Consider the following 25,503-nt stretch of genomic DNA (forward strand, 5'->3'; position numbering starts at 1 on the left):
CTTTCTGCCACCGGAAACGACCTAAAATGCAATGAAAATGAGCGTTTACATTCACAAAATTACAAATAAACAAAGTTTATTCATGTAAATCCAGCAATGAAATACAATTGGGGGAAAAAACGGGCACGTAATCAATGTTTTATTGCATTTATTATGTTTATTTTGCACCCAAATGAAATAAAATATTAAAAATATTTATTGAAACAACAAAAACTTTTGTTGTTAATTTTATATAAATCAAATTTCTATGTTAAAATGGGATGTAAAAAAGTAACTCACATTAGATACAGAAGTTGTAAAGTGCTTCATGGTAGTTTACTTTTTATTATTTTAAATCCAACTATCATTTCATCACATATTATACATTCAGAGTAAAACATTTTGTTGACCTGTTAGAGAGTAAAAAAAAAAAATCAAAAATAATTTAGTCATCTTGAAATTTACATTTTTTAAAAAATTACAAATTACAAGTTTTTTTAAGTCTGTTTTTGATCCAGCTTTCTGCTTAGGCTTCCTTAGCTACCGCCATCTACTGTTTAGTCCTGGTACTGTACAACTGAAACACCCTTGTGTGATGTCGAGTCCATGGTTTGGAGTGTGATTTCTGTCCTCAACAGATATAAACTCTTTCATGTATGGCCCAGGTTCAGGTCCAGGTGCAGGATCAGGTCCAGGTCTGAGCTGCTCAGTTGACCAAACCCTGAGGAGCCTCAGGAATGAGTGAAGAGAAGAAGGTTTTGAAGAAAACCCAGGCAGTCCACATCGCTGAAGTCTGGTGTGGAGGAACTAGAACTGCTCTCATTGGTTCGTCTTCTGCAGCAGGAGGTGGAGGAGGCTCCGTCCCCTGCATCTGGTTTTCCTCCTGGGAAAAACAATAGATGTAAATACACTAAAAAACTGAAGTGGGAAAGGGTTGCGGGGGTGGGGGGGGGGAGGGGAGAGCGGGGGAGTCTTACTGGGGCCCTGATGAGATTCTGTTGCAGAGGATCAGGTCTCTGCGGACCAGGTCTTCTGAAGGGAAACCATCCCACCGTGTGTCTGTAAGACAGGAAGTGACTGTGGTTAGTCTGTGTAGAACGTGGAGTCATGTGTTTCAACTGTTCACACACACATGTTCATTTAAACACAGTACTCACAGGTACATAATCAGCAGCGTGCTCATCACCAACAGAAAGCGGGTCAGGTTGGAGTTGAAGTAAATGATAGCGAGCAGAACAGCGAATCTGGTGCCAGAGTAAAACCAGTCCAGCCAATCACGTCCCTCTCCGTCCTCCTCCTCCATCATGGGTCCGCCCTGGGCATTCATACGGAGGTTCTGTTCGCCTCCCCTCACCACCAGGGCCCCGTCCTGTACTGCATTCTGCATGTTGGGGACGTGGTTCTGATTGGCTACTGGGGCAGCCACTGGTACAACGGCGGGCACGGGGACAGGAGGCTGCTCGGGGGCCGAGGCGATGTTCGCTGCGGCCATGGCTGCCTGACTGTCGGTGGAGATTTGTGATGAGTCGGTGTTCTGACTGAACAGGAAGTGACATAAAAAAGACACTCACTAATGCAGGAAGTACTGTTGAGCGTAGACATGCTGCAGCCACCACTGCTGCTCAGCGCTGTACAGGGAGTAGATTGGAAAAGAGGGCGGAGCCAGTTGTGGGCCTGTGGACCTGCAGAGAATCACATGATCTTAAAAGTTAAAAAGTTCAGTCTTAAACACAGAGAACGTTGAGACGAGGCTGGGACTGAGGTTTGACAGCTCTACCTTTCAGCTTCGTTAGCTGCACTGCCCCAGTGTGAAGAAGAGGTGGAGGAAGAGGGAGAGGAGGAGGAGGAGGTGGCGTTCCTCCTCAGTCTCAGCTCAGCCTCGGCAGACCCTGACGTGTTCCTTTGTGGATCTTCCGACTGTGTGATATGGGAAGAACAGATTCTGTTGATAATGTCTCCTTTGCCAACATACAGTTCCAGTTACTTTGACTCTTCAGCTCAGACTGAAGTTCATGATCACTTCATTTATTTTAATATTTATAAAATCTAAAATAAATACGTTTCCGTTTTTTTAATCCAGTTCTTCTCACCTCAGTTCTAGTTCCCTGTGGTTCACATGTCACATTCCTGAAGGGGCAGACCAGATGAATTGTGGGAACAAAGTCGCCCTGAGAAAGGAAAGATAAATATCATCATTTAAAATGGCACAAAACTAAAAAGAATGAAACACACACTCCAACAGCAGGGGGCGTTTGATGCCTTTTCTTCAATCTCAGGATTCTTAGGATCTATTGTGATTTTTATCCTGACTCTCATCAGATGAGGTCGTGGCGTTGTGCCGACAAACCTGTGTGATGGTGTCTCTGAGCAGCAGGTGATCAGGCAGCAGTCTCCCCCTGTAGATCAGTCTCTGCTCCTTCACATCCTGGAGAAGAAAAAAAATCCGATGTGAAAATGTTTATCTGTGCAGCTGTTTCACTTCTGTATTGAAACACACACACACAAACACACACACAAGGTCGCGCACCAGCTGTCACCGCGACACACACCCACACCAGAAATTATTTAAATCAACAGAAGACCCGAGACTTAAGTTTAACCTGGGGAATAATATATGTAAACAAATGCAAATATTATGGGGTAAAAGTTGTCGTTAAAACAATAAAAAAAAGTTTATAGATCTAAAACTGTTTTTGTCGCATCTAAAATATTAGGTATATAGGATAACAACGATTATAAACTAATATATATTATATAATATAACAATATAATATAATATATTATATAATATTTAAAGCAAGCATTTTAAATAGAGTTATATAACTTTTAATAGTTATTTGTTTTATTCATTATAACATTTTAGATATAAAAACAGAGCTAAAGTTAGCGGCTAAAAAAGTTGAGCTAGTTCCGTTTAAATACCGGTTTGGTTGGAAAGTCCCGGGACAGACGGATCTTTAAGTCCCTGACGGTCCAGTTCAGGTTCACTTGGTCCAGTCTATGCTGATCCAGCGCCTGGTTCGGTGATTTAACGATCAGACTGATGCTGTTTCGTTCACGATCTTCCGCCTCCATCGTTTTCTTCTTCTACTGCTGCCTCTTCTTCCTCTTCTTCTTCTTTTTAAACCGATCAACGCTGTTGTTGGCAAACACAGCTGTGGCCGCTTCTGATTGGTCAAAAAGGTTGGAGCTCACACGTGGGCTCTCTCTGGTTTGTTTCTTCTATTGGGCATGCGCAGTGGCTATTTATGAAAATTGGTATCGTTGCAGAGAGATGATGTCTCACTGTATCGCATTACGTCTTGAATCCCGAACTAGTTGCAGAGAGATGATGTCTCACTGTATTACTGTATTACGTCTTGAATCCCCAACCCAAAATGTAACAAACACGTTCATAAAAGAAATATGGAAAATCGTTATTTAGTCATTTTTTTTACACCATGTCACAGTTACTTAAACGTATTTGACGTTAAAGTCATAACTACGACAATGCAGGTGTCCGTGAAATAGAGTAAGAACTCGTGTCTTTACTTTCTCTCTACTCGTTTAGCGAAAGTAGATATTTGTTTATATCCGCGGTGTTGCGTCAGTCATGTAACGTCAAGACAGTAGTAATATGATGATGATAATAATAATAATAATAATAATAATACTTACTATACACATTATAAGATAAATTATTATTATTATCATAAAGGTACTAAAAGACACATTTTTTATTTTGAAAGTATGGTAGAAAGGAACTTTAAACTGATTCCTTAAAAGTAGGTATTTCTGATATCAACTCTTTGCCAATATCCGATATGCGGTTATTGTCCTAACACTTCTAACATTTCTGATTCTGATATCAACTAATACAGATATAGGCCTAGTAATGTTTATTTAATTATTTATCTTAATTAATCAGTGTTTAATAAAATGAGCTGCAATGCTGCCATCTAGTGGCTTTCACTTTAATATACAACCGTTTATCCCCTAAACCATTTTTAGGTCACACATTATTTGGTGAAACTCAGGCATTGTGTTTTCGGTTTTCATTATCGGAAGAAAAAACTATTACGATTCTTACATCCCTACTTGAAAGGTGAGAGAAAACTCAGTGAGACTGATATGAATTAAAAACAGCAGATTTATTAAACATCACAGCATCTTTGAAACAAGTCCAGATGATTTGTTGTGATCTCAGACAGGCGACCAGACAGACGATAAATGACTGAAATATTTCTATGGATCAGACGATGGGAAGTCACTGGCAGTAAAAGGTTAGAACATTCTCCTGGTTTCCTCTGACCAACAGGACTGGAGCTCTCAGGTCACGTGACAGGAAATCCAGCCAGGCCATGAAGAGTGTTGTAGGACAGCGCCCTCTCCTGGCTACAGGCATGGTTCTGTCAGGAAAAACAGATTTTTGATGAGAAGTGGAACCTTAAACAAATAATAAAATAAAACTGTAGAAAACTGTGGAACATTCACATGACAATCAGAGCTGCGTCTCTGGAGAACTCCTGCAGAACCTCGTTCAGACGGATCTGACGGAGGCTCTGGAATTCACAAATGAAACAGAGGTGTGTGGGTTTGTTAGTGTGTATGTGTGAGTGTATGTGTGTGTGTGTAACGGACCTTTGCCCAATTCCTCTCTAAATCCTGATCTGTGATGGTCCATGGTTCCTCTTCGGAACTCTGTGACGCAGAATCCAAATCATGTTTGGGTTTTGTTTCAGACCTGAAAGGACTCAGCATGTTCTCAAACTGATGCACACTGTAGACACACACACACACACACATTCTGTGACCTCCTGTGACCTCAACCATTGTTCTTTTAATTTCAGCAGACGTACTTTCCCGGCTGAGGGCTCTGGTAAATATCAGTAAGAACCTCGACATCTTTGAAACCGAGACGGAACTTCTTTATCAGCGCCATGACTCTGAAAGAAAGGATGAAAAGTGAGACCGAGCGTGTGATTGGACGGGTACCAATCCCAGGGTCATGGTCAAACAGCTGAGGACCAGATCAGTGTGTCATAAATAAGAACACTATGATGAAGTGATTATCTGGAAATTCACAGGTTGTTCATATACGGTTGGTTTAACGCTGGGATTGGCTTCAGTCCACCAACCCTTCTCCCACATTCCTGAAGAGGGCAGTAGAGATTGGAAAGAGCCAAGAAATAGCTGAAAGTTAACATGTTGCTACATTTTTGCTAATAAAGCTAACACCTTGCTAACATGCTGCTATAACGTTCGGTCCCTGGTGAAGGCAATGATGCAACACTTTCTAACAGGAAGTGAGTAATTAACAAAACTTTACTGACTCTGCCCTTTGCTCCTCCTTTTTATCGGCGTCTCCTCCAACGAAGACTCTGACTTTACACCTGGACCAGCGCTTCCTACGAGTCAGCAAGTAGGGTAGAAGAAGAGTCAGACCTGGAGAGAGCAATCAAGAAGAAGTAAGATCAAAAAAGGGGTGGATCAAGACGTGGGTGGAGGACAGACAGAGGTCAGCCTCACCTCCATCATCTGACAACCAGTAGATGTCGATGGTCTTCTTTCCCTGTTTCTTCTGAAACACCGTTTTGGGCTGGAGTTCTTGATCTACAGTGACAGAAGACCAGAACTTTTTCACATCCGTACGTCACTGTCAAACAGGAAACTGACGTTTAAAAAACGCTAACCCGGACCCTCATACAGAAAACAAGTGTTTTCCATTTTAGTCACACCACAGTCGTTCATCTACCGCCCCCTTCAGTTTGGTCAAATGTCATGTGATTTCGCCCCCTTCAGTTTGGTCAAATGTCATTTTCCGACTTCTGTGATTGAAATCCTATATCCACATCCAACTATTGGTGAAAAATGTTCATCTTTGTTCTCCATCGACTCACTGACGTTCGATGTGATGATTTCAGAGACGGTGGTGATGATTTCTGATCCTCCATCAAAGCATGGATTTACTGAAACAAAACAAAAATAACACAGGGAATAGAGTGGAGTTTCCCATCATGCACTTCTGTGTTCACTGTGATAATGTGTGAAAAGCTCTTCTCACTGTGGGACTGAGGCGTAGATGTGTCCAGTCCTTCCTTCATTCTCAGCAGACAAACACCGAACTGAAGGTCAAACGCGTCACTGACGGAGGAGATAAAAAAGTTCAGCTAAATTCAGCAAAGAAATCTGATAGCTAAATGATAGCAACATGCTAGGTGAGCGAGGAGATTTCGTTAATTCACTGAAGATCATGTCAGGATCTGAACTCTGGACTCACTGCATTATTCCAATGTAGTCGTGGGCAGCCTGAGGAGGGTCCCGGCGCCAGTCCTTTTTAAAACCCATCATCAGGACATTCGGCCTGATACGACCCAACCCTGTCCCCTGTTGGATAGAAAAATGACATGGCAGAAACAGAGGTCAGACTATGAAACAAAAGAAGAAGAACCAGAGGAACCAGAACCTGTCTCCCACCTGGAGCAGCATGTTCACCCCTGACCGTAGTTCTGGTGCCACCACTCCTCTGTAGAAGGACCTGACCTTCCTCTGGTTCAACCAGACCACATGACCCTCACTGGTGGCTTCCTGTGTCGCTCCTGAAGAAGAACCAACCTGAAAAGCAATCATTTCAGAAGACCTGAGACCAGGGCCAGGGACAGGACCAGGACCAGGACCGGGGCCAGGAGTACTGAGAAGATTCTGAAGGTACTCACAGAGACCACGTTGCAACACATCATCAGACTGAGGCCTTTGGTGAAACTGTGGACCAGATCCACCAAAGCTGGACGGTGGCTAGGAGGACCAGTCAGAACCAAACACTGAGGTCTGAAGGAGAAAAAAGAAAAAGAAAACACCATGGTGGGGGGGCAGGGGGAGTGGTCCAAGTCCAGTCCACCTCTGTAATCCTAGCCTAATCACTGACCTGTAGTTCTTGACGTGGTCTTGGATTTGGTTGAGGTTCACACAGTGGTTCAGGGCCATGTTGTAGGACCCGGCCTGGACTGAAGAACCCCAGTTTACATCTGGGTACAGACAGAGGTTACAAGAAGGTCTGGAAGGTTCTGCAGTACCTGACTGAGGGTTTGGGTCCGACTCTAACCAGGTTTTTTGTAGAGGGTGTAGCCCAGGAGGAAGAAGACCACTCCAAAGGCGATGAGTGCGGCCCACCAGGTGAGCAGGAACATGATGACCACACAGCAGAGGGCGCCAAGGAGTGACAGCCACTTACTGTAGAACCTGAAGGATGGACGCCAGCCTGCAGATAAAACAACGCCATCTTCTGGAGAACTTCTCTGTCCAACAGTAAAACTGTGTTTTTCAACAGAGCAGTTTTGGACGAGGTTCTAATCCCCTCCATGTTTGACTCCTCACCTGGGGAGTTGGTGATGGAGGCGTGGAAGCAGCTGAAGTTGATGAGGGAGTAGGAGCAGAGGAAGAAGTTGGAGATGATCGGAGCAATGGTGTTCAACTCAGCTGGAGGAACCAACAGGAACCAAAGGAACCACAGGACATCAACAACACAACTTCTCTTCTCTTGTCACAAAAACTATTTCACCTCTATCTAACAACACAACTTCTCTTCTCTTTGTCAGAAAAACTATTTAACCTCTATCTCTCTATATAAATCTAAGATAAAAGATAAATGTGTATTTTTGTATAATCGTTGTTGTTCGTGTGAAGATTTGTCACCAATGAGGATGAAGCAAGCGGCGATGACGTAGGTCAGGAGGTATCCTCGCAGCGGCTCGTTGTTCTTTCCGTAGCCTTTGCCGAAGAATCCAATGAGAGGGTAGAGTTTGTCTTTACACAGACACTGGAAAAAACAACAGTAATAAAATGAAAAACACCAACAAATGACAATAACAAGTATATATAAAAGGAACTTAGGTTAGCTAAAGGTGAAGTGTGAAGGTTTACCTGGAAAACCTTGGGCGCTGACACCAGACAGGCTAACGCCGACGAGAGCGTCGCTCCAAAGATTCCAGCGCTGATGAGTGGAGAGAAGGCCGACACCATGCTCATGGTCTAAGGACATCGAAGTTCACATGTTCACCACAAGAGGCACTGCTGAGTGTTTTTTTATGTTCTATCATTATTGGATTATTATTTTATATCCATCAAACTTTTTTTGCGGAAGACATTTTTATTATTTTCCCTTCCTGAGTTTGTACTTCGCTTTTATTTCATTTTCACTTTTTCAAAACGTAAAAATTTGCTCTTATAACATTAAGACTGCAGTCACCTGATAGTGGTTGATGAGGCCGTAGGCGCAGGTGCCATTGTTGATGCACTCACTGAAGTCCCAGCCATAGCGACATGCTAACCCTACACAGTCGTCACCAGAGGTCGATAACATGGTGTCATTCAACGCACCAGATGCATCACGTACCACACATGACCCTGGTAGGGAATTCAGACAAACACAGGTTAATTCTAAGTTAGCTTAGCATTACACTGAGGAGAAGATGGAGAGGAGTTAGCATGGTAGCATGTTAGCATAGGACCTATGGTGGCAGAGATGATGAGGTAGGAAAAGGTGGTCCAGAAAATGGCCATGAGCGTTCCCCGTGGAATGGCCACTGTTGGATTCTGGGAAAAAAAGAACCAAGTTTAAAAAGCATTCCTTGAAGTAATAAACCTAAGGGACAGGAACAGGAAGTGGCATGAAAACCAGGTCCAGTACCTTCAGATCTCCAGAGATGTTGGCTCCTGCCAGAATCCCTGTGGCGGATGGGAAGAAAATGGAGAACATTCCAAAAAAGCTTCCGTCGGAGCCTCGCCAGCCCGGAACAAAATTAGCAGCGAAGATATCAGCTGTGGACCAGGAGACAAATGATTCGTGTTAGCTGTCGGACGTCAACGGTCTTCAGAACAGTAGGTGGGTCCTCACCTTTGTAGCTAAAGAAACCTTTAGCTTGTTTCTGTGGTGATGCTGGAATTATGGTTCCTACGATGTAGCTGGCAAATGACACCATGATGACGATGAAGAAGAGAACCTGGGCCTGACGGGGACCGAGAACACTAAATAATTAGTCATAACCAGAAGCAGGCGAGAATTAGCTTGGTTTTTTTCTAATTATGCACAAATTTGACATATTTAGATTTAAGTGTTTGACTCATTAAACTTTGAAATTTGACATTTCAATGGACAATTTTCTTCCATTTTCCTATTTTTGTATCCGAGCCTCCGAATGTCACGTTGATAAAAACGTTTGCTGTAAAATCACTGTTGACTGACAAACAGGTCCTGGAATAACACGTCAACAGCATCCTGACCTTGGATTCCCAGGCCATTCCTGCCATGGAGATTCCCAGCAGACAGGTGACAGTGATGACTCCGATGATGCGGATGTCGTTGGTGCGGTCCACCATGACGGCGCCGCTCTCCTGTGTGGCACATTTAAATCAAGATCAGGTCAGTGGTCGTCAATCAAATGTTTCACTGCTCATCTCTGACTTGAAGGTTAGCCAAAAAAGGCTTAAGGTTAGCCATGTACATAGCTAATAATAATTTTTTTTTTTTTCCCAGCCGGGCCCTCCAATGACATCAGCAGTTTCTGACCAATGAGGCTCTGAGCAGCTGTTCCCACAGAGAACACAGCAGTTCTGGACTCACACTCATCAGGTCGGTGACCGTCTCAGCGAAGCCGACTGTGTGCATGGCCACAGCCACGGCATTGGCAAAGGCAAAGATCAGTCCAATGGAACCGCCCAGTTCTGGACCCAGACTCCGACTGATCAGGAAGTAGGTCCCGCCTGGGATAAAAAAAAAAAATCATCAGGGATGTCCAATAATATCAGTCGACTGATATTAGCATAATTATGTAATATCTTTAAGAATCGGTTATTCCTCTGATAATAGAAACCTGATAACATAAATATAACGTAACTTAATAATTTAAACATGTTAAAAATTAGTCAAAGATAAAGATCCAACGTCGAGGATCTCTGAGTTGACTGACAGTAAGTGTGTGTGTGTGTGTGTGTGTCTGCTCCTCCTTCACCTCCTTTGACTTTCCCGTTGGTTGCGATGGCAGATGTGGACAGACCAGTGATTCCAGTGATGAAGGATGACAGGAGTATGATGACCCAGGTCAGACCTGGAGTCAAAGTTCACAGCAGTGAGAATTACTTCCTGTCTGTCTGTGTGTGTGTGAGCGTGTGTGTGAGACCCACCAATCCCAGCCTGAGCTGTGATCCATGGAAGCCTCAGGTACAAAATCACACCCCAGATGTTCAGCATGCAGCGGATCTGTGATGAGAAAGAAGAGATGACAGATGTTAGCTCAAGAACATGGCTCACGTTCAGCTAATGGTTAGCCAAGAAAATGGCCTTATATATATTGAGCTATAGGCTAAAGGCTAAAAATTATCCAAAAACTTCAGTTAAGATTAGTCATAAACGTAGCTAGAACATGGCTGAAAGTCACCAATACATTTAGCTAAAGGTTATCTAAATCACATCTGATGTTAGCCAAGCGTTATCGGAAGAACCTCCGTTCTTACCATGACACCCTGGACCCAGCCGAACCTCGTCGGCTCTGTTGGCGCCTCCTTGGGCTCGTCGTCACAGTCATCAGAACTGTTGTCTCCCCCCCTGTCCTCCCCCATCGTCTCCTCATACACTGGAGGTTGACCGTTATTCTGCGGACGAGGATTCAACCTTTGTTTGTGGCATGAATGAACATCAACTCTCCCACACCAAACCTCATAGAGAAAATGTGTGATTTTAGCTGCTGGTTCACTGCAGAACCAGTGGAACCAGAACTATCAACAGAGAGATCGGTACCTCAGGGTTGGTGTACAGCTCGTACAGAGACGGTCTGAAGCGTCTACGGCGCCCCCACACCTCTGTGTTGGTGTAGAAGTCATGGTGTGGCGGTGCATCCAGTGTACCGTAGCGGGACAGAACCTCAGAACCACAGGACGCCACGCTGTTCCCGTCCCCATCACCGTGGTAGAACGCAGGAGGGTTCAACTGTGAGGCTGAAGACTTCAGGACCTGCAGGAGACGAACTGGTCCGACACCATCGGCCAGAACCGATCCCTCCATCTGGACTGGACCAAGTGAATCCACAGCTCAGAGCAGACGGAGTTTTGACCCACGGTCAGTGAAGGGGCCTTTATACCCAACCCTGAGTCGAACAGGAAGGGCCCGGGGCCGTGACCATAACTGAAACCAGGACTGTGACGATCAGCGAGCAGAACCAGGAGGTTCCACCTGAGTGAAGACGACCTTCTACGACTCCTGTTTGACCAACGTCGGACTTTCTGAACTTAAACTTTAACTAAAGGATGATTCCAAGATTTTTAGGTTTAATATTCAGGAGACAGAAAGTGAACAAAAACTCAGGTTTATTAAAGCTAATGGAGGTCAGATCAGAACTAATTTTTATTTTTACCTTTGTGATAATACATTTACTCGTTCAGTTCTGTGTTTGTTCCACTGTGACCACGACTTTGCTCGGAGCGGTGGTTTAATGGACTGAGACGTTTGTTCGACACCAATGTTAACAAGCAGAGAAACAGTCAGTGAGTGGAGCTGAAGCCGGTGGAGCATGAAGAAAAAAAAACCACCTGGAGTCTGTGACTCACTGAGAAGGTTCAGATGAAACCACCTGAAAGAAAAAAACTGGGACAAAAACTGAAATACACAGAAAAAACAACTACTAAAAATAAAAACAAAGTCACTGAAGGTTAAACAGTGAAATCCAGTCTCAGCTGAACTGACATTAGCAAGGCATCAGGGATTTCAACCATTTCCCCAGAGTGGGATCAGTGAACTTCAATCTAATCTAATCTGTTTCTCCAGCCTCGAGCAGGAAAAAGTTTAAACAGGCCACAGCACAAGTGGTCAGAACATGTGGGACATGGAGAACATGGAGAACCATTAGAACAGAACAGATTTTCTTGTGAATTTTTATTTTATAATCCGTCTGATTCCCAGGATCACATGGTTCTGGTTTCCCACCTCATCTCGTTTTAACATCGACTCAGGTGGAGAAGGCAGACTGTGTTAGGATGGACCAGGACGGTGGACCAGGACGGTGGACCAGGACGGTGGACCAGGACGGTGGACCAGGACGGTGGACCAGGGTCAGACTGTGCCGGTGTTGAAGGCGTGGTCTTAGTGGGAACTAGGAGTGCTCAGTTCCGCCTTCAGGCCGTCTGTACTGAGAACCAGAACTTCTGGGAAAGGATCCATGAACCAGTGGGTCATTAACAGTGGAAGATCTTTCATGTGGAACGTCATCCGGGCCAAGAACACGGTCCACTCCGTGGTCCACATCAAGTACGAGCTTTGTGTAAGTGGGTCTCCTGCCGAGTCCATGGAGCCTGGGTGGGGTTTGGTGTTCAGGGTTTGGGTTCAAAGTTCCAGGACTGTCCGAACTGGACAGATCACCATGTCCAGTCCGACCAGAGTCCAGCTGGTGTGGACCTAAAGAAGAGGGCCTACTGATAAATCCTGGATGTTGGTACCGTGGGGGAGCAGGCTCAGGTTCTACTGGTTTTGGAGCAGGCACAGAGTCTTGGTTCTGGACTTTTGGACTGAAATCTGTCAGTCCAGGCAGAGAGTGGAGGTCAAGAGTAACTGGCTGCCAGGGTCGTGGCCCACTGGGTCGGACCCCAGTGTTAGTGTGAACACGATGGTCCTGTTCTAGGGGCTGAGGATGGTGGACCTGTGGTGGGTATTGTGGAACCGTATGAAGTTCTCCATGGTGTTGGCTAACAGCAGGTTTAGAAATGTACCGGTTCAGAAGGGAAGGGTTTGGGAACGATGGTACAAACTGTCTTGGTTCTTCCACTGTCCCGGGTCGGGGTGAAGGTGCAGGCTGGTCCTGGAGTCCTAGTGATGTGGGTGGTTTGTTTTCAGGGTATCGTGGTTGAGTGGGTCGATGACCCTGGTGTTGGGATTGTTGTACTACATCACCAGGTGTCCACAAACGTTCACTTCGGGTGGGGTCAGACTCTGGACCTGGCTGCCAGTTAGTCTGAATCTTCCCAGCAGGTGTCAGTGTTCCCTGGTGTTTGCGAGGGTCCTTCCTGCTGTAGATGGTCACAGCCTGAACTGGTATGAAGATGTTCACCTGGAGGTTTGGTGGCTTTGGTTTCCCTGCTCCACCAATGTTCAAACCCTGAGACCACGAGGGGCCGATTCTGTTGGTTCTGCTCGGTTGAATCCTTCCACCATTTTTCTTCTGGTCCAGACCCAACCTGATTAAAGGAACCCTGAATCCAAAGGTTCTCTGTTGGAGCCGAGGTTGTCTGGACTGGATCTGAGGACTATGGTACAGACCAAGTTGACTCTCTCTCTGGACAGGGGTCCAGGATCTGAGCTGGCCTGTAGGCCAGGGACTAGACCGGGACCCGTGCAGAACCCTCTGGAATGTTCCTGCAGCACCTCTGAGCATCGTTGGAGTTCTGTTCTTCTGAAGATCAGGATGGAGGACACGAAAACCTACCAGGAAAAAAAACAGGCTGCCATTACCCTCTTCCTTGTGCTGATAAAAATAAAAAATTAAAACTGATCTCATCTTACTGAGAGGTGGGAAACAAAGGGATTTACGGCAGTCATGTGATTTAAATAATAAAGAAAACGACTGTTGGAGAAGAAGCTTCTCACCTGCAGGAGCAGCTGAGGACACGTTGATGACAGACGTGAAAACCAGCAGCAACAACCTGTGGAGAAAACACGCATTTGTGGATTTGAATACATGGCCGTGGACGTTCACCTCACAGTCGGAGGTGAACGGTTATCAGTCAACTGACTGTAGCGAACAAAACAAAATACAGGTCCGCTGCTGCCTCCTCTGGTCAGTTTGTATCATTTTGAAACAAAAGATTTCAAACAGAAAAACATGCTGCCTCCTCTGGTCAGTTTGTGTCATTTTGAAACAAAAGATTTCAGACAGAAAAACCAAATAACACATTTGAACAAAGTAGGGATGTCCCGATATTAGCATAATTATGTAGAATGCATAAGAATTCTTGTTTTTTCTTACGATAATGAAAACCTAAATGGGTTTGGCAAAATTAAGTGTGCCCTAAAAATAGTTTGGGGGATAAATATATGACATAAAAAATATATACATATGACGGTGAAAGTCACTAGATGGCAGCATTGCAGCTCATTTTATTAATCTAATTAATCGAATAATCGAATTTTAATAATCAGGGTGTTGAACGGAGAATGTTGGTGACAGCAACACATAGAGTGGTTTGGAAATTGAGTGTTTGAACAATATCAGAATATCGGATATCGGCAAAAAGTTCGTATCGGACATCCCTATAACAAAGTGATGGAGGCAGCAGTGGATCAACAACGGCTGTGTGGTTGAGAGATTTCTGATTTAGACTATGAACCAAACCAGCAGGAAGTAAACACAACTCAATCACCGTTAGCTTCATATTTGCTAAATTTGATATTTAAACTAAGTGTCTGCGCAGCTGGTTTTACTTACTGTCTTTAACCATGCTACCAAATACTAATTAAAGTGGGTAGTTTAAAATATATAACGACCCAATGTATGAAAAAGAAAAGTGTGTTTGTTTTAAATAAGTAAGAAAAATAAGTTTTACCTGCTGAGCTGAGCCATGTCCACAGACACCTGAAGAACCAGGTGGTACCAATCAAACCAGCGACAAAGCTGATAAATTACCTTTAAATTCAAATTCAAATGTTAATAATTTATAATAATTATTATTATTATTTTATAATGTCTGATCTGTGGGAATATATAACTTTTAAATCAATTATTTAAACAATAAACACGGATTACCCGACATCGGAGCTCGATTGGTTGTTCTGGGAAGCTGTTTGACTCATTCTGTGTGCGACGGCAGCAGCTCGTGGTTAACTTTAGCATTAGCTGTTGGAGGTAACACTCAGGTCCAGAACGAGCAGAATCTTTGTGTTTTCTTCTGCTTCTCCGTGTGGAAAACCGTGGTAAAAATGAGCGGGGATTCAACCAAACTTTCTAGAAACCTGCTGCGGATGAAGGTGAGTTGGAAGAAACTGCTAGCAGCTACTGTTAGCAGCAGAACCCCAGTCAAAAACCGCTGCGTTTTCTTCTTGTTCGTCTAAGAAAGAACAACCATTTCCTTTAAATGTTAAGTTAAAAGTTCTGCATCTCACACAGGGTTCACTGAATAATACGGTTTAAAAGAGAATTAAATTTAAAGCAGAGTCAAACAGTAAAGTGAGTTTGAACCGAGATCACGTTGCTGCTGTTTTATCCTGCTGTTTATTTATGTTAAAACGGCTGATGGAGAAAACCGTCTTGGTTGTGGTTTGAATTTAGCGCTCGGCTTATTTTAAACTTTATTTTATTTTCCATTTATCAGTTCATGCAGCGAGGACTGGACGCAGAGACAAAAAAGCAGCTGGAGGATGAAGAGAAACGGATCATCAGTGACGAACACTGGTACCTGGATCTGCCCGAGCTCAAGGCCAAAGAGTAAGTTCAGGACCAAACCCCAGTCACAAACTTGTCAATTTAATGTCACAGGGAGATGCCGTGACGAAACACTGGTATAAAAACATGTGTTTCATCGCATAGGAACCTGATCATGGAGGAGAAGAGCTTCGGTCCGTGTGAAGAGCTGGTGTTTGGTCGCATCTCCTTCAGGGGTTTTAATCCAGAGGTGGAGGTTTGTGTCTCTGTGACTAATTATAACATGTTCATCTGAGTCCAGGCTCTTCAGCATTTTTATTTCTCTCTTTTGTGACAGAAACTGATGGAGCTGCTGAATCCCAAACAGAAAACAGAGACTGAGGAGGTGGAGACGGGCAGGATGCAGACGGATGTGACCGACGAGGAGATGGCTCAGAGGTAAGTGATTGAACACTGATTATATACTGAACATGTGACCAGGAACTTTAAATTTGTAAATGTAGATCAAGGAAAGCCAAGAGCTAAACAACAGCCAAGGGCTCAAATTAGTTGCGAGTTTGAAAATCATTTAAAGGTTAGTTGTAGTGTCAGGATACTGCAACACCTAATTTTTAAGGTCACAGGAGGTGACCTTGACCAATATTTACAGACCCAGTAGGTGGCAGTAATGCAACTCAGGAGATTCAACATGAAACTCAACATTTTATTTAATTTTTAAAATTCTTTTTCATTTTTTGTCTTCCTTGCTTTCGCCCCCTGCAGGTATGAAAGTTTAGTCGACAGCATGAAAAGAAAATTTGCAAAGAAGCGCCAACGTGCGGCCGTAGAAGAAGACGTCAACATGAACGTGACGAACACAAATGGGAAGAGAGTTTTCCTCAAACCTCAGGACTGAATATCAGGACGTGGATTTCAATCAATCAGAGACTGTTATACATCCTGGACGTTTTTCTTTTTTTGTTTTTTTTTAAGGAAAATAAGTGTTTTTATGAAACACACGATTTTACACTTTTCGCAAATGTATTAATTTGAGCAGCAGAAAGAGAGTTGATTTATCATTGAGTCAGATTATTGGTCAGCTGTCAATCATCAGTATTTATTACTATATAGAGGAAGTGATGACTGTTCATTATTGTCTCTTAGTTTATAATAAAAACTGTAACCATGTGCTTGGTCCTAAAGAGTCCTTAGTTTTTATGAGCAACTCAATAACTGATTTTATGTGGAATCACTGATCGAGTCCTTAGTTTTTATGAGCAACTCAAGAACTGATTTTATGGACTTTGGTCTGAGCTAAAATCACTGATTTTTTTGCATGGGGTTTGGCGTGGGAGTCATTCATGCGTGTGTCTTGTGGGTCAGTTGGACTCTGGGACAGTAAACGCACGCGGTTCTCTGTATCTGATGATGAAATTGATGATGTAATCAAAGATGGCTGCCGGACAATGGTGGTAGAGAAACGGCAGCAGAAATCCCATCTGCCCTGGAGTGTACAGACGTCTGGGGTTAGCGGACAGCAGGGCGTGACACATGGCGTCCACCACCGGGGACAGATCCTGCGATGTATCGTCAGACATAGTCGTGAGACAGTCGGGCAGGGACGAGATGTACGCCGTCCCATAATCCTCTCTGGCCTCAGAGGACACAGAGGCCAGAAGCTCCGCCTTCTGCTGATTGATGTAATCTCTGCTGCCAAACAGCTCTGCCAGAAAACAATGATGTCATCAGTTACATCATTGTTAGAAGTCTATGTCGGTCTATAAGCGACTTCAAGCTTATGTTAAACTTCCCTGTTTCATTTTTGTAAAACCTTTTTATGCATTTTCCACATATTAGCAAAACATTTTAGCATACTAGCAATTTGTTAGCCACATCGAATGTTAAAAGATCCTCCTTGGCATCTGTGGAGATAACTGTTGCTGGAAAGATCTGACGCATGATGTCATCGTTTACTCGTAGTGTCTTCATAACTCACTGGTTCTGAATCCCATGGGTTGGACCATGACCACCTGGACGCCCCACTGTGACAGCTCCATCCTCAGGACTCTGGAGAACATGCTGAGGGCAGCTTTGGACGCCGAGTACGCCGCCATAAGCGGCATATGTAAGTCGGCTACAAGGGGGAGGGACCAGAGTCAGAAGGGGCGGAGTCTGTAGTATTTCACCAACCAATAGTGAGCAGGATCCTCACATACCTGCCAGACTGGAAACATTCACTATACGTCCTCGGGAGCGTCTCAGCAACGGCAGGAAACTCTGACACATCTGGACAGACGACAGGAAGTTGACTTCCATGCAGCGTCTAAAGGCTGAGAGTGGGAGAAGCTCGCCATCTGCTGGACATGGAAAGATCCCTGCGTTGTTCACTAGAGCCCAGAGACCTGAGGACCAGGAGGGGTGGAAGTGAGGACGCAGGTGAGACACCAACGTGGACGTTGACGTCAACACTCACCTGTTCGTCCCACCTGGTCACAGATGTGACTCCTCGCTGCCTCCACCTGCTCTCTGACGGTCACATCCAGCTGGAGGACCTCCAGCTTCTCAGACCTCCGTCCTCGAAGACGCTCAGCTCCGTCTCCTTTCACATCCAAAACCCCGGCGAACACCTTCACCCCCAGGTCACTGAGCTGAAGAGCCAGGGCGTGGCCAAAGCCAGAGTCGCATCCTCAAAAAGGAAATGACATCATGGTTTTAACAACAAGAAAAGGGCGCATCCTCAAAAAGGAAATGACATCATCGTCAGGGAACAATAAGAATCACAGCCTCGACTCTACTGGTTTTAACAACAAGAAAAGGATTTTACTGTAAATAAGTACCACCTGGTTCACCTCAGAATTATTTTTTTTAAATATTTTACCCAGAATCTAATCTGTAAAATAATCTGGTTCTATTAATCTCTTCCTTCACTGTTTTTTTTCATTAGCTAATTTGCTAAATCCTCAACAAACTGTCTATACCAGTACCACAAACTGACCACAGGGGGCACCAGTGTTCCAGAAGATGTAGCAGATAGTGACCTCTCATGGTGGTCACTGTGAGGTCATGTGATCTCTCTGGAACTTTCTCTCCTTCAGAGTGAAAACAACGATAAAATCTGAGTTTCACCTCAACCTGTGTGTGTGTGTGTGTGTGTGTGTGTGTTTGTGTGTTTGTTTACTAAGCCATACAATAATGTTATCTCATCTCACTCACATGCATACTCGTCTAACAGGAAATAAGCTCCGCCCATCAGACATGAACAATATTTCTGTGTTCTTTTTTATTTGGATGTTGGCAGAACATTTTCTCACCTGTCTCGTGTTGTCTGTACAGTGTGTGTGTGTGTGTGTGTGTGTTGTCTCTCACCTGTAATCAGTACTGCCCCCTGTGGTAGCAGCAGCAGCTCTTCTCGTCTAAAGTTCCTCACCATCACCACCAGCGCCACCACCAGGCCCACCACCACTAACACCACTGTGGTCATGCTGCAGACCTGGACGTCCGCACCCAGGGAGCCTGAGAGCAGGAAGTAGCAGAGACAGGCAGCCAGTATGACGAGGACAGGTGTCAAACCCCAGAGACCCCCAGCTCCACCCCCCTGTACCCTCGACCGCAGCTCCATCAGTGAGAGGACGAGAGACTGAGCTGGGACTCAGAGGTGGATGAAGTTTCATCTGATCAGGTCTGACCTGCAGACGCTGACTCATCCAGGCAAAGGACGCGCCCACACAGTTCTGTTCAGGCCACGCCCACTTCCTGACACACATTCACCTGTTCAGGTATGATTAGGCCACGCCCACTCTGACCTTAGAGCCCCAGAAATCAATCACTGACTGAAGCAAACTGACCAATGGAACTGATCAAGAGTTCTGGAAAATTCTGAAAAACAATGACATGTTTTTGGTCTTTTTTGTTGCTTTTTATTGTTTTATTTGGTTTTGTTGTTGCTTTTTATTGTTTCTTTTTTTTTTTCTTCAGTTTTGTCTACTCAGTTCTGATCCAGCGTTGCACCCGTGGACTGTGTTTGAAGCTCTTTCTGAAACAGTTCGACCACTGATCGCTGACCTGAATGATTTGCCCACAGGCGTGACTAATTACTCACACAGACAGAGGGCGCTGTTACAAATGAAAAGACAAGGTGATTGATTATTGATCCCTTTAATTAACGATAAAACTCTGATGACAACAAAGACAACGAGAAACAAACAGGACGACACCAGTGTGTGTGGTTCAGAGTGTGTATCGTGTGTGTGTGTACGTGTGTACTTTTCCACTAACTGACACCAAAGTGCTGGATCCTCATTCAGTCGGACAACGACAGAGGAGAGGAGGTGACTGGGGGCAGAGCAGGAGGAGGCGTGGCCAGGTGAGGCTTAGGCAAAGTTTTTCTTCAGGAAGTTGATGAGTCCATTAGTGGAGGAGTCGTGGGAGGAGATCTCTGATTGGTCCTTTAGTTCAGGCTCAATCTTCTTAGCCAACTGTTTCCCCAACTCCACCCTGAGGAGGAGGAGAGATGGGGGAGGAGCAAGACAAGGTGCAGTGGGAGGAGGAATAGCGGGGGAGGAAAGGGAGGAAGGACATGAAGGAGAATAAAGATACACAGGAGCAAAGGAAAGGAGGGAGGAGTTGTTATGTAATCAAACAGAGCAGGAGCAGAAGGAGAGAAGAGACAAAAAAAGTTTGTTCAAACAATAACAATAACATCATCAATCTGAGCAGTGACATCACACTTTACCAATAAACAGTCGGTATAATTGGTTTTACTTCAAGATACATTTTAATACTGAGCTCTTTTTAAGTCCCTCCCCCTTATGAAGGAAAACTAAGAAGTGAGCAACACTGACCCCCACTGGTCGTAGCTGTTGATGTCCCAAATCACACCCTGGACAAATATCTTGTGTTCATACATCGCTGTAAAAAAACAAAAAACAAAAGCAATGGTTCAGATCTCAAACAGGAAATGACATCATAGTGGGTATAAAACAGATGGCGTGTGATGTGACGGCCCTCACCAATCAGAGCTCCAAGGACGAACGGAGTCAACTTCTTGAAGACAATAGAGTTGCTTGGTTTGTTTCCTTCAAACACCTTGGGGGGGGGCGGAGTCAACATATAAATATATGACAAAACAGTGGAGGCGGCGTCATCCCACTGACACCTTCTTGTGACATCATGTTATCGATGACATCACACCATCATCACCGGTCGTGTTTTGATCGAGCGACGTTACCTTGTGTGGCAGCAGCTTCTCCAGGGCGTCGCCAGACATTCCGGCAGCTTTCAGCTCTTTCCGAGCCTCGTCGCTCGTCTTTCCTTTCATCAGAGCTTCAGTCTGAGCCAAAAAGTTAGCGACCAGGATCTGTGAAAATAAAAAAATAAAAACAAAGGGTCAGTGAACACAACAGCAGCAACTGATTACAGTGAAGGAGATTCATCACTCAGGGGGCGTTACCTTGTGGTGGAGGTTGTCCTTGATTGGATGATGGGACTGAGCAGGAATTAGGAAGTCGGCAGGAATCATACGGGTTCCTGCAAAGAAGGTGAATGGTCAGTGAAGGCATCACTGAGAGTCTGCTGCTGAGCATCATGGGTAACTGCGTCACGGCTCAGACCTTGGTGGATCAGTTGATAGAAGGCGTGTTGACCATTGGTCCCAGGTTCCCCCCACACGATTGGACCAGTCTGGTAGTTCACACGAGCTCCGCTCCGGGTGATGTACTTCCCGTTAGACTCCATGTCGCCCTTTGGAGCAGAAAAAGAAAAAGGGTTGATCACCAGCCCAGAGGTGACGACATGACCATAGCTGAGGGGTCACGTGACCTTCCTGACCTGCTGGAAGTAGGCGGCGAATCGGTGCATGTACTGATCGTACGGCAGTAGCGCTTGAGTCTCTGCCCCGAAAAAGTTCACATACCAGACGCCAAGCAGAGCAAGCAAGACTGGAGCGTTCTTCTCCAGAGGAGTATTGAGGAAGTGCTGATCCTGAGGAGCAGAGGATGCTGGGTAAGGACGGTGAGCTCACCACCGTGATGACATCATTGGCGGGACAGCAAACATGGGAATTACTTACCATCCAGTGAGCGCCGGAGAGAAGCTGCTCAAAGTTGTCAAAGCCTGTAACACAGGGAAGGTCAGAGGTCACACCAAGGTCCAGAGGCTCAAGGACTTAAGGTCAAAGGGCAGCATACCTATGTGCAGGGCGATGGACAGACCAATGGCCGACCACAGAGAGTAACGACCGCCAACCCACTGAAACATGACATCACACATGGAGTTACACAGTCACTGCACCAATCAGCAACAGGAAGTCATGTGAGCAGAAACAGGAAGTCATGTGAGCAGATACTCACGTCCCAGAACTCAAACATGTTTTGAGTGTCAATGCCAAAATCTGAGACTTTTGCCTAAAAAAAAAAAAAAAAAAAAAGTGTTGGTTAAACTGTTAAAAAACATTTACCAAGAAGTGTTTCCTGCATCCCCGCCTCCCCCAAACATCACCCCCGCAACTCCCAAGACACCGCTGAGGATACACTGTAAAAAGTACTTACAGCGTTGGTGGATAGAGCGACAAAATGTTTGGCCACAGCAGATTTCTGTGAAGGAGACAAAGAGATGAGGTGGATGTGACATCACCAGTGAAGCTATGACATCATCAGTGATGAAGGAACCTCCTCCGACTCACGTCTTTGGCGGCCTGCAGGAACCAGTCTCTGGCCGACTCAGCGTTGGTGATGGTCTCCTGCGTGGTGAACGTCTGTGAAGAAAACACAGCAGTATTTAGACCCACGTCCTGATAGACACACAGTGACAGGGGCGTGTCAGTAGGCGGAGTCACCTTGGAGGCGATGATAAAGAGCGTGGTCTCCGGATTGAGTTTGGCGAGTGTCTTGGCCAGGTGAGTGCCATCAATGTTGGACACGAACCAGACGTTTGGTCCTTCGGCTGAGTACGGCTTCAGAGCTTCGGTCACCATCAGAGGACCCTGAACACAACACCATGGTTACATAGGCCACTCCCACAGTGGGCGGAGTCCACCATTTACCATAAGTTTAAAAAACAACATAATTATTATCCATATAATCCTGCTACTGCCCCTTCTGGTCTCTTTGTGTAACTGAGGTTAATGTGATGAAAGAATTACTAACAGTGGAGTCACACACACATCACATTTAAACTTTGTGTTTCTCTAAATTAAAATAATGGATTTTCTCTCTGAGGTTTGGTTTAGGAGACACTCAGGTTTGGCCACACGGTGTCACCAGTGAGATTCCACACCATGATGTATATCAGATGAGTTTCCATAACTGATCAGCTGACCACTGTGGTTCCTCACCAGGTCGGAGCCTCCAATGCCGATGTTGACCACATCAGTGATGCTCTTCCCACTGAAGCCACGCCAGGCGCCGCTGCGAACTTTCTGTGGATGACACACCAAGGTCAGTGTACACACAGTTGAGGTGTGTATTGGCAAGAATGTGGTGATAAAATACATAACACAATACAATATACTGTGATACTATAGTCACCACAATATATAGAGTTTTTTTTATGGAGACCACCAGTCCCCGACCTTTTTTTTTTTTGCAAGGACTAGTCGGCATCAATATTTTCTCTCACCCCCTCCCCTCCACACACACACACACACACACACACGTGTGCTCAGAGAGACTGCGTGGATACCTGACAGAAGCCCTTCATCTTGTCCAGGACCTGGTTCACCTCTGGCATCACGTCTTTACCATCCACCAGGATGGGTTTGTTAGAGCGATTTCGCAGAGCGACGTGGAGGACCGCTCGACCCTGGACACAAACACAAACAAAAGCTACACTGACAAAATAGTAGAGAAACTGCAGGAACTTCTGTTTGTTTTTCTATCCTGAAGGAGCTAGGACACAAGGAAGAGTATTGAGTGAAGGACTGAGGAAACACATCAAAGTTCAACAGTAAACGTGTGCCTGTACCTCAGTGAAGTTGATCTTCTCTCCACTGAACATATTCTCTCGCGCCTCCTCCACCCCTCGTGACTTGGCCTGTGCACGTGACAGAAACAGAGAGACAGAGATCACTTGTGTTAAACATGCACACTGCTGAATATATATATATATATATATATGTATCTTAATTTAGAAGAACATCGTATAGAAGTGTATCCTGAACGTGATCGGGAGTTGTCGATTAATATAGTAAATTGTAGTTTTTCTATACAATTGCGTGGCTTTTATTTTGAAAGGTTTTTTAGACCAAACTGGACAGGAGAGTGAAATATTATGGTCTGTTTCCAGTAAACTCTGGTGACCCTGTAGACTGGAGTGGAGTGTGTGCCTAATCTGACTGACTGCAGGTGATGTAACAAAGGTCAGCGACCTTGGTTACATCACCTGCATGTGAGTTCATGGTGAAACATTGTGTTTCAAAAAACCTTTGTTTCAGGTGTGTTTCAACACCGTGTGTGTGAACACACAGTGTTGAAACACAAACCACAGGTATGTGTGTAAGTGCATGTCTTTCTTAATCCATTGGAAGGGACATGGTTACCATGGAGACCAGCATGGACATCACTTCCTCATTGATCAGGTTCTTAGAGTAGTCCAACAGGATGTCTCCATCGTCTGTCTCCAGTGTAGTGCTGTAGAACACACACACACACACACCATGAAGAGGAGCAGCAGTGACTGTGCACTCTGAGCCCGTCCGTATCCTCACACTGATCCATCAACAGAAGAGTTTCTATATCAGGTTACAGCTGAAATCAGGCTGAAGAGACAGTCACTAACCGGGGACAAACAGAGAGGGTTCAGCAACCAGTGAACCGAGCTGGGTAACCGACATTAACGCGTGAATAACCAGGGTTGACTAACGGAGGGAGAATCAGCTGTAAAAAAAAAAGAAAGCCAAACAAACAAACCCGCTGTGTTCATGTTGTAAATTCTACTGTTATTATTATTATTATTATTATTAAGAAGCCAAAGAAGACTGACGTTAAGTCACGTACGGAGTGTGTGTGTGCAGAGGCACGTAGCCTCTTTCCCACGTACAGGAAGCATCGCTTCAGCCTGCGTTCAATATCGGACAGGCGCTTAACAGGTGCTAACCTAAGTTAGCTTCGCAATGTACTCTTGTGTTATGTATAGTTAGTGCACGTGTCCGATAATGGAATTGGTGTCTTCAGCTTTCCTTGCTGAACTGACAAGCTGGACCAGGCCTGGGAGACGAACTTCAGTTCGGACTGGCCATGACCTTGGTCCAGGCAGGGGGAGGCGGAACCAGCGCTTAAACACTGCAGAGGTTATTAAACCCACCACATACACGAGTTACTGACCACATAACAGACGGCTAACCGATTCATCATCGGTACGTTTGATTTCAAAATAGCCACATCGTCAACGCGGAGGTTCTCGGTCCTCACAGCAGCGGACACTTCCTCCGTGTGTGGCCGGCCTGGGGCTCACCTGAACTGACTGAATCTCTGCGGATCCTCCTCAAACAGCGACCTAATGCGGAGGCTGCGGCCATGGGCCTGGTACCACTGCTGCAGCTTCAGGAAGTTCGGATCGCTGCTGAGAGTCATGGTTCCACCGGTTGTGACCTCGTCGACGAGATATACTGTCCCCGCTTGTCTGGGTTGATGAAGAAAGTGACAGTAGTGTAGGAGTGAAGGGCCAATCACAGCAGACCTTGACTAGCCCCGCCCCTCTCACTAAACCCCACCACCAGGCGTCAGAATTAAACTCTCCCGGCTTATTTATTTATTTATTTATTTGACGAGTCATATTTATTTTTTACTTTACATTGAAGCTACTTTAAAGTGTCTCTATATACTGTGGTGTTCACGGTCACCAACATTTCTGGCTGTAAATGGTCTCAGTTTGTGTAAAGCGCCCAGAAATGGTTATAAAACAAAATAGGAATGCGGAAAAACTGGACAATCGAAATGAGTTTTCTAAATTTACCAAAACTAAAATTATTTATGTAATCCTACTAATTACACGATGATCTCCGCTATAAAACAACGCAAAGACGAACTAAGCCAAATAACTTAGGTTTAACTAAAGTTCATTTAATACTTAAAGGTAGCAACAACAAAAAAACTCAAAATATTACAAAAAACTTATAACTCAATACCTCCTTTTGGAGTAAAATCACAAAACTTCCCTTCTAACCTTGCGGATG

The 25,503-nt window shown here is 44.9% G+C and overlaps 6 protein-coding genes across 7 annotated transcripts; 1 reads left to right on the top strand and 5 right to left on the bottom strand.

Moving 5' to 3' along the window:
• Positions 1-133: 133 nt before the first annotated feature.
• herpud1 (homocysteine-inducible, endoplasmic reticulum stress-inducible, ubiquitin-like domain member 1) lies at positions 134-3,116 on the bottom strand. The gene is made up of 8 exons (XM_008311217.3): positions 2,902-3,116; positions 2,327-2,404; positions 2,070-2,147; positions 1,757-1,896; positions 1,551-1,661; positions 1,137-1,481; positions 957-1,038; positions 134-862 (listed from the first exon to the last, which is right to left on the bottom strand). The coding sequence occupies exons 1-8, from the start codon at positions 3,052-3,054 to the stop codon at positions 686-688; spliced, it is 1,164 nt and encodes a 387-aa protein (XP_008309439.1). The 5' UTR covers positions 3,055-3,116; the 3' UTR covers positions 134-685.
• Positions 3,117-4,090: 974 nt separating this feature from the next.
• On the bottom strand, positions 4,091-11,077 carry slc12a3 (solute carrier family 12 member 3). Its single transcript, XM_008311216.2, has 26 exons — positions 10,751-11,077; positions 10,468-10,605; positions 10,138-10,213; positions 9,966-10,061; positions 9,578-9,717; positions 9,238-9,348; positions 8,852-8,963; positions 8,645-8,775; positions 8,466-8,550; positions 8,204-8,361; positions 7,879-7,986; positions 7,651-7,774; positions 7,333-7,434; positions 7,061-7,216; positions 6,884-6,983; positions 6,675-6,786; positions 6,436-6,573; positions 6,239-6,345; positions 6,023-6,102; positions 5,859-5,927; positions 5,488-5,571; positions 5,292-5,403; positions 4,818-4,904; positions 4,600-4,738; positions 4,453-4,520; positions 4,091-4,367 (listed from the first exon to the last, which is right to left on the bottom strand). The coding sequence occupies exons 1-26, from the start codon at positions 11,012-11,014 to the stop codon at positions 4,226-4,228; spliced, it is 3,039 nt and encodes a 1,012-aa protein (XP_008309438.1). The 5' UTR covers positions 11,015-11,077; the 3' UTR covers positions 4,091-4,225.
• Positions 11,078-11,817: 740 nt separating this feature from the next.
• LOC103379613 (uncharacterized) lies at positions 11,818-14,855 on the bottom strand. Its single transcript, XM_008311214.3, has 4 exons — positions 14,742-14,855; positions 14,542-14,621; positions 13,586-13,641; positions 11,818-13,420 (listed from the first exon to the last, which is right to left on the bottom strand). The coding sequence occupies exons 1-4, from the start codon at positions 14,826-14,828 to the stop codon at positions 12,099-12,101; spliced, it is 1,545 nt and encodes a 514-aa protein (XP_008309436.1). The 5' UTR covers positions 14,829-14,855; the 3' UTR covers positions 11,818-12,098.
• mphosph6 (M-phase phosphoprotein 6) lies at positions 14,748-16,523 on the top strand. The gene is made up of 5 exons (XM_008311215.3): positions 14,748-14,962; positions 15,307-15,419; positions 15,522-15,612; positions 15,694-15,794; positions 16,119-16,523. The coding sequence occupies exons 1-5, from the start codon at positions 14,915-14,917 to the stop codon at positions 16,249-16,251; spliced, it is 486 nt and encodes a 161-aa protein (XP_008309437.1). The 5' UTR covers positions 14,748-14,914; the 3' UTR covers positions 16,252-16,523.
• On the bottom strand, positions 16,440-19,304 carry hsd17b2 (hydroxysteroid (17-beta) dehydrogenase 2). 2 transcript variants are annotated; one of them, XM_025056010.1, is made up of 7 exons: positions 18,937-19,304; positions 18,702-18,848; positions 17,809-18,021; positions 17,552-17,737; positions 17,332-17,469; positions 16,599-17,058; positions 16,440-16,542 (listed from the first exon to the last, which is right to left on the bottom strand). In XM_025056010.1, exons 1-6 carry the CDS (start codon positions 19,097-19,099, stop codon positions 16,715-16,717), a joined length of 1,191 nt encoding a protein of 396 aa, XP_024911778.1. In that variant the 5' UTR covers positions 19,100-19,304; the 3' UTR covers positions 16,440-16,542; positions 16,599-16,714. The 2 variants fall into 2 exon arrangements, with proteins under 2 accessions (XP_024911778.1, XP_024911777.1); XM_025056009.1 differs by having other exon boundaries at positions 16,462-16,593; positions 16,631-17,058.
• A 170-nt stretch (positions 19,305-19,474) lies between these two features.
• gpia (glucose-6-phosphate isomerase a) lies at positions 19,475-24,979 on the bottom strand. The gene is made up of 18 exons (XM_008311212.3): positions 24,783-24,979; positions 23,869-23,959; positions 23,295-23,363; positions 23,013-23,132; positions 22,666-22,749; positions 22,168-22,314; positions 22,015-22,086; positions 21,881-21,925; positions 21,683-21,736; positions 21,521-21,581; positions 21,403-21,446; positions 21,162-21,314; positions 20,945-21,074; positions 20,785-20,861; positions 20,563-20,691; positions 20,345-20,420; positions 20,177-20,243; positions 19,475-19,829 (listed from the first exon to the last, which is right to left on the bottom strand). Exons 1-18 carry the CDS (start codon positions 24,899-24,901, stop codon positions 19,706-19,708), a joined length of 1,662 nt encoding a protein of 553 aa, XP_008309434.1. The 5' UTR covers positions 24,902-24,979; the 3' UTR covers positions 19,475-19,705.
• Positions 24,980-25,503: the final 524 nt, after the last annotated feature.

This window comes from Cynoglossus semilaevis, chromosome 6 (genome assembly GCF_000523025.1).
Source record: "Cynoglossus semilaevis isolate Cse_v1.0 chromosome 6, Cse_v1.0, whole genome shotgun sequence".
NCBI classification, from domain to species: Eukaryota; Metazoa; Chordata; class Actinopteri; order Pleuronectiformes; family Cynoglossidae; genus Cynoglossus; species Cynoglossus semilaevis.

Excerpts from the sequence above, each read along its gene's own strand:
- herpud1 (XM_008311217.3), bottom strand. The coding sequence starts at position 3,054 with ATGGAGGCGGAAGATCGTGAACGAAACAGCATCAGTCTGATCGTTAAA. Across the intron at positions 2,148-2,326 it reads TCAGAGACACCATCACACAG|GGCGACTTTGTTCCCACAAT; the intron begins GTTTGTCGGCAC and ends TTCCTTTCTCAG. Across the intron at positions 1,482-1,550 it reads CAACAGTACTTCCTGCATTA|TCAGGCAGCCATGGCCGCAG; the intron begins GTGAGTGTCTTT and ends CTCCACCGACAG.
- slc12a3 (XM_008311216.2), bottom strand. The coding sequence starts at position 11,014 with ATGGAGGGATCGGTTCTGGCCGATGGTGTCGGACCAGTTCGTCTCCTG. Across the intron at positions 9,718-9,965 it reads CAACGGGAAAGTCAAAGGAG|GCGGGACCTACTTCCTGATC; the intron begins GTGAAGGAGGAG and ends TTTTTATCCCAG. Across the intron at positions 8,964-9,237 it reads GAATGGCCTGGGAATCCAAG|GCCCAGGTTCTCTTCTTCAT; the intron begins GTCAGGATGCTG and ends GGTCCCCGTCAG.
- LOC103379613 (XM_008311214.3), bottom strand. The coding sequence starts at position 14,828 with ATGCTAAAGTTAACCACGAGCTGCTGCCGTCGCACACAGAATGAGTCA. Across the intron at positions 14,622-14,741 it reads CAATCGAGCTCCGATGTCGG|GTAATTTATCAGCTTTGTCG; the intron begins GTAATCCGTGTT and ends TTGAATTTAAAG. Across the intron at positions 13,642-14,541 it reads GACATGGCTCAGCTCAGCAG|GTTGTTGCTGCTGGTTTTCA; the intron begins GTAAAACTTATT and ends TTTTCTCCACAG.
- mphosph6 (XM_008311215.3), top strand. The coding sequence starts at position 14,915 with ATGAGCGGGGATTCAACCAAACTTTCTAGAAACCTGCTGCGGATGAAG. Across the intron at positions 15,613-15,693 it reads GTTTTAATCCAGAGGTGGAG|AAACTGATGGAGCTGCTGAA; the intron begins GTTTGTGTCTCT and ends CTTTTGTGACAG. Across the intron at positions 15,795-16,118 it reads GACGAGGAGATGGCTCAGAG|GTATGAAAGTTTAGTCGACA; the intron begins GTAAGTGATTGA and ends CGCCCCCTGCAG.
- hsd17b2 (XM_025056010.1), bottom strand. The coding sequence starts at position 19,099 with ATGTGTGTCAGGAAGTGGGCGTGGCCTGAACAGAACTGTGTGGGCGCG. Across the intron at positions 18,022-18,701 it reads GGGGGCAGTACTGATTACAG|GATGCGACTCTGGCTTTGGC; the intron begins GTGAGAGACAAC and ends TTCCTTTTTGAG. Across the intron at positions 17,059-17,331 it reads ACCCATGGGATTCAGAACCA|AGCTGTTTGGCAGCAGAGAT; the intron begins GTGAGTTATGAA and ends GTTTTCTGGCAG.
- gpia (XM_008311212.3), bottom strand. The coding sequence starts at position 24,901 with ATGACTCTCAGCAGCGATCCGAACTTCCTGAAGCTGCAGCAGTGGTAC. Across the intron at positions 23,133-23,294 it reads AGAAGATCAACTTCACTGAG|GGTCGAGCGGTCCTCCACGT; the intron begins GTACAGGCACAC and ends GTTTGTGTCCAG. Across the intron at positions 21,315-21,402 it reads TCTCCGGCGCTCACTGGATG|GATCAGCACTTCCTCAATAC; the intron begins GTAAGTAATTCC and ends TCTGCTCCTCAG.